General features: G+C 52.1%; 1 protein-coding gene across 1 annotated transcript; it reads left to right on the forward strand.

The window, feature by feature from the left end:
- The first annotated feature begins 566 nt into the window (after positions 1-566).
- HMOX1 (heme oxygenase 1) lies at positions 567-7,698 on the forward strand. Its single transcript, XM_061417256.1, has 5 exons — positions 567-749; positions 1,904-2,024; positions 4,194-4,685; positions 5,921-6,020; positions 6,967-7,698. The coding sequence occupies exons 1-5, from the start codon at positions 724-726 to the stop codon at positions 7,095-7,097; spliced, it is 870 nt and encodes a 289-aa protein (XP_061273240.1). The 5' UTR covers positions 567-723; the 3' UTR covers positions 7,098-7,698.
- The last annotated feature ends 2,129 nt before the right edge of the window (positions 7,699-9,827 follow it).

The raw sequence follows: 9,827 nt of genomic DNA on the forward strand, positions 1-9,827 counted from the left end.
TTAATCCCTGCCCCCACCCACCCCCTAGCTTCATTTTCTCTGTCTGTAAAATGGTAGAGATCTACCTCATAGGGTAACTGTAGGGATGAACCATGAAAACAGTACCGTCTTTAGCACTTAGTAGGTGCTCAAGAAAGAAAAAATGGCCAAAAGGAACATGAGGAAGACCCTCAGGCTGCCAGCTGAGGGTCCCAGAAGGAGGTGATACTTAGGGAGCAGGCTGGTGCGGGGGACTGCAGACAGGGTCTGGGGACGGTGAGTCCTTGACATTGCCCTGCAGCCTCCTGCTCTAAGAATCCCTGCCTCCCAGCTCTCTGGAACCATTCAGATTCCTGGGGTATTCAAGTACCATTTCTGGGCTGGAGGCTCTGAAAGGGGCAAAATCACACTGCTGCACAGATTTCCAGAAGTTTTTTTTTTTTACGTCTTGTTTTAAATAGATTGTTTTCCACGGGTCATATGACCGCTCCTCCTCCGCCCCCGCAGGCCAGGGGCGGGCGGGGCGCCGGCTCCCGCGGGTGTTGCAACTTCGGGCCCCAAAGTGGGGAAAGGCCAGCGTGCGGCGGCCACGTGACTCGCCCCGGGGATAAATAGACGGCGAAGCTGGGATTCGGCACCGTAGCCCTCCCACCTCCTCGATCAACTTCTTGGCCGTCGGAGCCGGAGTTCTCGGAGCCGGAGTTCTCGGAGCCAGCATCGACCCCACACCTACACAGCCGCAGGATGGAGCGCCCGCAGCCCGACAGCAGGCAAGTGCGGGGCGGGGGACCGGCCTCTCCCGGGCAGGGCAGCTCCCTCTTCCCGCAGAGCTCCCGAGACCGAGCCGGGAAGCAGGAAGCGACCTCGCTGAACGGGCGACGGTCACTTGGGGCTTTGGTGTTAGGAGGAGCTGGGTGCCAGTCCCGCCCGGTGGGGCAGCTGGAGAGATGAAAGGTGATTGACATGCCTGGCTCCCTGTGGATGACCTGATGGGAGTGTTGTCGTGGGACCGACTTTGGTTTTGGTTTTGTGCGAGTGCTTGGAGGTAGCGGTCTGCTTAATCCGGGATCCTCGCGACTGTTTGAGCCTGGGTGACAAAGCCTGGCTTTCTTACTGGGGACTCCTCTTGGCCGCATCCACCACCTCTGGCTAGCTGTCGAATTAAGGAGCACATCACCCCGGCTACTGAGCCCGCGTTTGCAGTATGAGAGTGGCATAGTAGAGGAGGCACAGCAAGCAAGCCAAGGTCTCCTGACTAGCTGGAATTTGGCCCTGGGTTTGTCCACCTCTGAGTCTGGCGCCTCCCATCTCCCAAGAATTTGACCAGCATGTACAGAACAGGGGGTGATGTTTCTGAAGGAGTGCTGGCCAGAAAGGAGAAATGACACTCGTGTGGGAGGTGGATGCAGAGGCAGAAATACTCCCCAAAAGGGACTGTTTCTTTGAGTAAAGCTGAGTTTTACTTGAGCTTTTTCAATACTTTGCTGCGAGCAGAATATTACAAGGGATCATGAGATCTGTATCTGAAACCTCAACAAAGTTAATGAGTTAAATCTTGGGTCTAAAAGCCAGTGGAAGCAGTTGCAGGTGAATTGAGTGTTCACCTTGCCCACCGATGCTGCTCCCTTCTCTTCTCTATTGAGAATAATTGGCCAGACCTTTCCTGTTGGTTTGTGGGACCCGTATTACAGTGTTTTAATAACTGAAAAGTGTGGCTGGGGTTGCATCTTAAAGGTAGTTGGGAAAGTGGCTGTGTATTAGATGGGAACCTGGGTTTCCGCAGAGAAGCCTGATAAAAGCGGAAATCTCTTTTTTAAGTCCTTCACACAGGCAGGGGTACCCCTCAGAAGCTCACGCTGGAAGAGACTGTGCCCAGAGCCCTGTCCTCGACTCCCTTGTTCACCTCTGTACCTTCTCTCTGCAGCATGCCCCAGGATTTGTCAGAGGCCCTGAAGGAGGCCACCAAGGAGGTGCACACCCAGGCGGAGAATGCAGAGTTCATGAAGAACTTTCAGAAGGGTGAGCTGACCCAAGAAGGTTTTAAGGTATGTGGACTGGAGGTACCAGCCTTGGCAGGGGTACTTTGGGTGGGAGTGCACCCAAAGCGCAGAGCAGTGGTGTTAGTGGGCATGGCTGCTTGAGATGCAGAGGGACCCGATGAGCATGTTCAAGGGAGTCATTTTACAGGTCATGACATTGAGGCTCAGAGAGTGGAAATGACTTACCCAGGGTCATACAGCAGATTTCACAGCCTGCAATGTGGTATTGTGGAGGGGCTGGGGCAGTGGTACTCTTTAAGTGACCACCTAGTGCCTGCTTGGCATTTTACTCACTTAATTTTAATTAGTGCTTCAGCTTTGATAAGGAAGATGAGGAAGGGAAGGCTCAGAGAGGTTAAGTAACTAACAGAAGGTCACACAGCCTGTAAGAAAATGGGAGAGGCCAAAATCGAGCCAAGGCTGGTTATCTTATTTGCCTCTGAAGGTAAGAGGGGGAGTATGGGTTCGAGCTTGAGTTCTTCCATCCCCTAATAGTAAGACTATGGGCACCATCTAATCTCCCCAAGGTACCTTTTCCTCACCTGTGAAATGAGACTTTTCAACAGCAGGGTTTTCTTTTTTTTGGACCACACTGCACAGCATGTGGGCTCTTCGTTTTCCAACCAAGGAGTGAACCCATGCTTCCAGCAGTGGAAGCACGGAGTCCTAACCACTGGACCAAGGGGAATACCTAGCATGATTTCCTCAAGTGCCCATTGTATTTGAGGCGTGAATTTTTGCTATTACTCAGCACAGTTGTGAAATTCATGCACGTAGAAGGAAAGCATGTGACAAGAGAACCCGGCAGGTGCTGGGTGTGAGGAGAGGCTTGTTGGGGTTGAACAGTAGGGGTGGGGAGCTGTGGCTCACCACTCCGGACACCCTGTCTTTGGCTATTGGGAGATACCCCCTACTTCCAGCAGGAGAGGTGCTTCAGTGAAGGGCGATTTAACATGCAGCCCTAAGGGGCTCACAGCCCTGGGCTGTGTCCTGTGGATGTGAGTTTAGCCCTTACTCCTTTGTTCTGCCCCCACTCCCCTGAAAAAGCTGATGTACAGTTGCTGTAATGGGAGTGGGGAGGTGGCCGCTGGAATACCCCATACCCAGCCACTGTACGCTTTGGAGCTTCCTTCTTGGCCCCTGAGTTCAGAGTCAGCACAAAGATCCAGGAGAGGACCCAGTGCTCACTCGGATTGTGCTGATGGAGGTAGCGTTTTTTATCACCACGGTCCAGCTTCAGTGCTGGCTACCAGGTCGCGCCTAGCGCTTTACCTCTGCCATCCTCCCTGAGCCGCACACCTGCCCCATCAGTCTGTGGTCAGATTACCCTTCTTTGCAAGGAAGGGGACCAAGGCTTGTCTTGTGCAGAGTCACTCAGGCCCCAGATTGCCTAGAGAGGGAGAGTGGTTTTATCCACCGTCACCCAGCTGAGGACTGGCCGAGCGGAGCTAGGGCCAGGTCGGTCACAGTTGAAAACCCAGGCTGCTCTGTACCAGGCTGCCTGGGTTTCTGCACTGGTGAGAGACAGTGCTCCCACGAATGATTAAAGGCTCAGAAATCACCTGAAAACCTCAGCCGGAACATCTAAACTTTGTCCTCTTTCAAACTCAAATTAATGTGTAATGGGAGTTACCTGAGCCAAGGGCTCAGCCAAGGGCTCAAGTCCCCCAGCCCAGCTTTCAGAGGTGATGGGGTTCAGAGGGGTCTTCTGGGGAGAGCTGTGCCCTGCAGATGGATCCCCAGAGGTCAAAAGCCAGGGAGAGGTGCCTGGCGTCTTCCTGTAAGCACGTTCATTCAGTTACTTCCTCCAGAAAGCCATGCCTGTGCTTGGCTCCATTTCTGTTCCTTACTAGCTTTGTGACTTCGGTGTCTCATACCCTCTCTGAGCCTTAGTGTCTTTCCTGTAAAATGGGCATAGCCATTCCTTTGTTAGATTTTTCCAAGGATGAAATGAGGATTTGTATTTTTTCCAGTGTGATAAAAAGGTTTTTAGGCTCAGACAGTGCACAATGAAAATTTTCTCCTGTGACACTTTCTCTGGCTGCCACATGCGGAGGGTTAGAGGGGCTGGCAGGAGGTGGGAGCCCAGCCTGGGGAGGTGACAAGGATGACTCTGAAGGCGATAGTGCCAAGGGGCTGGATGCTCTGATAATGACCTGCTTGCTCTGGTTTCAGCTGGTGATGGCGTCTTTGTACCACATCTATGTGGCCCTGGAGGAGGAGATCGAACGCAACAAGGAGAACCCCGTCTACACTCCCCTCTACTTCCCAGAGGAGCTGCACCGCCGGGCCTCCCTGGAGCAGGACATGGCCTTCTGGTACGGGCCCCGCTGGCAGGAGGCCATCCCCTACACGCAGGCCACCAAGCGCTATGTTCAGCGACTCCAGGAGGTGGGGCGCACCGAGCCCGAACTGCTGGTGGCCCATGCCTACACCCGCTACCTGGGAGACCTGTCTGGGGGCCAAGTTCTCAAGAAGATTGCTCAGAAGGCCCTGAATCTGCCCAGCTCCGGGGAGGGCCTGGCCTTCTTCACTTTCCCCAATATCGCCAGTGCCACCAAGTTCAAGCAGCTGTACCGCTCCCGCATGAACACTCTGGAGATGACCCCTGAGGTCCGGCAGAGAGTCCTGGATGAGGCCAAGACCGCCTTCCTGCTCAACATCCAGGTGAGGGTATGGGCTGTGCTGCAAGGCCACCTCTGCCTCCAGCTGCTCTTCCAGGGTGGGGGCCAGGGGGGTCAAGGGTCCTATTTAAGGGCAGAGGCTTGGGGTCTAGGGTTCCAGTTCTGTCACTTACCTGGCGGGGTGATTTTAGGCAAATCCCTTTCTTAATCACTTTGTACTTCAGTTTCCCCATCTGTAAAATGGGGATATAATAGCACTTAGCTCACGGAGTTGTTGTGACTGCTTAAATCAATCAAGTCCCCAAAGCAGGGCATGTCACAGGGTCAGCCCTTGAACATTAGCTACGGTTATTGTACGATGTGAGCGTCACCGTTGTGGCACTCTGTGATAACTCCCTGTGACAACATACAAGTTGGCAGTGTGTTCATATGTAGCCAGGTTGGCACTGCAGGGTTCACGGATGCCGCAGACCTGGCCTCTGCCATCTGGGCCTCTCAGCCCAGTCAGGAGGCATGATCTGTCTTTCTACAAGTGTCTCAAATCCAGGGGAAGATAGGTTTTGCCTTGAAGGGTGACTTCTTAGGCAGAGCCACGATGGGTGTTCCCAGTGGGGGTGAGATTCCTTCTAACCCTGATGTAGAATTCTGTCACTCTCCTCCTATCTGAAGGCCCTGTGGGAACTGGGCTCTTAGTTTATGCTCTCCTGGCTCCTTATTCCCAGCCTGAGACCCCAGAGGAGATTGCTCATAGCACTCGCTATTGAGCAATGTGCATCTTTTGCATATGGCTAAAAAATACCCAGCACACCTGGTCAGTCTTCTGAGAAAAGCTGTATCTTTCAGAAAGGTGGTGTAGAAAGAACAGGTGTTTTGGAGCCAGAGTCCCATGGGAGGGCTGGCCCTTGCCGCTTGACCTCTGGGTTAGCCACCACCAGGCACTGAATCTCTGGAGTGGCAATGACCTGGTCTGTAACCCTAGCTAATGAGTACCACAGAGCATTGAGTGCCTGCTTGGGGACCACTCAAGACATGGTACTTTTCAAAGGGACCCAGCATATGGGCATGAGTGGCCATTCAGAATGGCTGTTACTGAGGAGCATTTGGGGAAGAGCAGGCAGGCGAGTTAATGAACTTGTGACATCTTATCTCTTAACCCGGATGTTCAGTATTTTTGCTGTGATTCTGTTCCGTCTTGCTATTTCACAACCAAACCTCAGACCTCCCATCAGCAGGCCTGGCCCCACCTTTCATGGAGACGTGCACTTTGTTCTCTTGCAGCTGTTTGAGGAGTTGCAGGGCCTGCTGACCCAGAAGGCCAAGGACCATGATCCCTTGCAGGCACCAGAGCTTCACAGGCGAGCCGGCAGCAAGGCGCAAGGTGAGGGCCTCCCCGGGGGCGTGTGTGGAAGGCATATGGCCCAGTCGTCTGGCTCTGGTGTCTCTGACTCTTCTGTCTTCTCCATGCTTTAAATGGGGAGTCAGGGGTGGAGCCAGCCTTCACCAGGATGCCCCTCTGCGCCTCAGTCTCCCCAGTTCTAGAATCAGGGGGGTTGGGCTGGTTTTAGCTCACTTTCGAGTACTCAAAGGATACTCTGAAGTCATGACAAGTCCTCCCCCAACCGCCACACACACAGTTTAGGTTCTTTGGGGGTCTGTTAATGGTTTCCGAGCAGAGACCCCCTGACTTGGGGCTAGGGGCCCAGGACAGCTTCTAGCTATCCCCCCCGCTGTGGACGCAGGGTCCTATCTTGGGTTAGTCCCTCCCTCAGGCCGCTCAGAGAGCTCTCTAGGGGGTGGCAGTGCTGAGAAAACATGGGAAACTTCCAGAGCACCAGAGTCCCCTCCCTCCCTCCCTGTGGGCGAGAGTGTGGCTTTGGGAGTCAAGAGAGGGGAGGGGTGAAGCTCTGCCACCTGCTTGGCAGGTCATCTCAGGCCTCTGCTCCTGGTGCCACCATAGCTTATGCATGCCAGGACTACATGGACCCCTCCGTTGGTGGGAACACTGGAATGTGGCCATTCCTGATGAGATTACAAGGTGGGGGGGAGGGGACTCAGCCCTAATACATCAATTCTCAAACTATGGTCCCCTGGGTATCCCTGGAGAGTACTTCTCACAATCTGGCCGAAAATGGAAGAATGGACAGCTTGGAGAAGTAAGCTCCCTGTCTTAGGAGGTATCCAAGTAGTGGCTAGAGGGCTACTGGTTTGCATCTAGCAGGGACTTTACTAGACACTGCTGAGGTGGTTCTGATTTGTTTTTCCATGACGTCAAATGGCCCTGCCTCCATCCTCCTGGACTTAACATCATCTCCCTTCTCTTTCAGACTTGGCTCCCACCAAGGCGTCCAGGGGGAAGCCCCAGCCCAGCGTCCTCTCCCAGGCACCTCTCCTGCGATGGGTCCTCACACTCAGCTTTCTGGTGGCCACGGTCGCTGTGGGGCTTTACGCCATGTGAATTCAAGTGTGCTGGCTCCTGGGGGCCATGAAAACTGTTCGTGGAGAGGGGCAGTCTCTTGGCTGGCTTCCTTCCCTTGAGCTTGGGGCAGGGGGCAGCTGTCAGGGCTCCTGCTGTCTCCCTGTATCCCTCTCTTCTGGATAAAAGGAGCCTGAGATATCTCCACCAACCCAAAGTACATCCAGCCAGTGACCTGAACTTCAAAGTGGGACAAGGGGTCTTCCCTGGCCCCTCAGCACTCTCCCCTTCCTGTTCCTGCAGCAGAGCCCAGAAGATGTAGCCAGAGCAACAGCTGTTGAAAACCTCCAAAAGCCTTGGGTCTGAGGTCTCCCTTTTGACCCGCTGTGACCGCTTGCCCTATGGGCCATGGCAATTTTTGTATATGTTCAAAGATGTTGTGTCTTATGTTTCCGTCTTGTTTTTGTTGGAGCAGCTTTGTGTTCCTGGCTCAGCCTGAACTATGGTATTCTGTTGTGTGCTGTTCTGTTCTTATAACAGGGTAGGGGTGGTTTGTGGCGGGTGGGGAGGAAGTGTTTAACAGGACTGTGGCCTTGATTGCTGACTTTCATTTGAAATAATAAACTAAATGGCCTGATAGTAACTTGATGTGTTTTTCTTGGGTTCTGTTACCCTTGGGGAACTGACCTTTTTTCCTCACTTGTTTCTTGAAAGTCTGGTGGGCAGAAGGTGAAAGTGCGGGTGACACAGGAGCCAGTTTGAGATGTTGTGCTCTGTTCCGAGGGTGGTGGGGGCGACCTTGAGCAGTCAGTGGGCACGTCTTTGGGGTGAACCCTGCTTGATGGAAGACAGCTTTACCAAGGATGGGATTCACTGTAAAGCTGCAAATTCTGGAATAAGATCTGTCTTGTACAGTGAATTGTAGGGACTGGAGTAAGAACCCTGGTTTTCTTCTTTCTGTAACTGCCTTTGGGGTTAGGTATTAACCCTTCTGGGGCTCAATTTAGACACCTTTAACACCAGAGACCCAGCTCACCTGTCTTGAGAAGCAAATGAGATGCATGTAAAATGCCAACAGCACACAACGTGAACTCTTAATAATGAAACGAGGGAGATCAGTGTTCTGTGATTCTTGCCAAGTGATTCTTTACTGTGCAAGTCACCTCACATGATGTCATCTCATTTGATCCTCAGAAAAACTGAGGAGTTACCACTTCTAGAGGGTCAGGAGGGATTTAAACCAGGTCTGGCCAGCTCTAGATCCAAGCCTTTTCCATTGTCCGAAGTCCTCAAAGTGTGTTAGTTGCTCAGTAGTGTCTGACTCTTTGTGACCCCCCATGGACTATAGCCCACCGGCTTCTCTGTCCATGGAATTCTCCAATTCTGGAGTGGGTAGCCATTCCCTTCATAGGATCTTCCCAACCCAGGGATTGAACTCCAGTCTCTATGTTGCAGGCAAATTCTTTACCGACCGAGCCACCAGGGAAGCCCCAAACTCTTAAAAGCCACTGAAAGTAAAAATGTAGTCCCTCAGTCTGGGAGAGTGAAAGCCCCAGGTTGCAAGTGTATTTAGCAAAGCAAAGGACAAAGCTTTTCCTTAATGAGACTCGAATGTGAACACGGATCCAGGAGACCTCTGTCCCTAGTTATGGCTCTGTGAAGTAAGTCTGGAACCTGGTCAAGTCACTTCACGTCTCCATTTGCTCGCTGGCAAACTAACAACCACCTGCATCCCAAAGCTGGTAGGAGGGTCTAGTGGTCTCCAAACACCAGTCTGTGGCTGGTGACATCAGGATACCTGGGTATCATGGACCCCCAACCTGAGAGGCTGATTCTGGAGACTTGGAGCAGAACTCTGCAATGGCTCGTTACCAAAAGCTTCTTCAGTTCAGTCGCTCAGTCGTGTCCGACTCTTTGCGACCCTATGAATCGCAGCACGCCAGGCCTCCCTGTCCATCACCAACTCCTGGAGTTCACTCAGACTCACGTCCATCAAGTCAGTGATACCATCCAGCCATCTCATCCTCTGTCGTCCCCTTCTCCTCCTGCCCCCAATCCCTCCCAGCACCAGAGTCTTTTCCAGTGAGTCAACTCTTCGCATGAGGTGGCCAAAGTACTGGAGTTTCAGCTTTAGCATCATTCCTTCCAAAGAAATCCCAGGGCTGATCTCCTTCAGAATGGACTGGTTGGATCTCCTTGCAGTCCAAGGGACTCTCAAGAGTCTTCTCCAACACCACAGTTCAAAAGCATCAATTCTTCGGCTTCTTGGGAGATTCCAAATAGCATAGCAACTAGGTCTAGAAGCCACTGTTTGTGTGATGATGTATACCAAGAGTAGGCATTCAAAATATTTACTTGGCTCTTTTCACTCAGGCCCAGTTTCCAATTTTCTGTGACAAGGATACCAGTACTCATTGTTTGCAGTGACAAAGAAAGGAAGGAAGAGAGGGAGGGGCGATAGAACCACTTTAAATTCTACCAACAGGAAAATGGCTTAATATTCTGTATTCTATTCACACGGTGGAAGATTAAAGAGCTGTTAACTAGAATGAATTAGAGCTATGTCTCCATGCAGAGGGACCTCCCTGAAGGTTCAGATTCATTTGGCCGCTTGAGAATCCGTCAGGTTTTGCTGGATCTTCCCGTTTTTCTAACCTAGAGTAGGAATCTGGTCGTGAATTTTCGCAAATTTTAAGCATTGCCAGATAATAAAAACTCTTCTACAACTTAAAAAACAAAAACATAAAACACCATTTGGGCCTAAGAAAACAT

Source organism: Bos javanicus, chromosome 5 (assembly GCF_032452875.1).
Source record: "Bos javanicus breed banteng chromosome 5, ARS-OSU_banteng_1.0, whole genome shotgun sequence".
In the NCBI taxonomy this organism is placed as follows: Eukaryota; Metazoa; Chordata; class Mammalia; order Artiodactyla; family Bovidae; genus Bos; species Bos javanicus.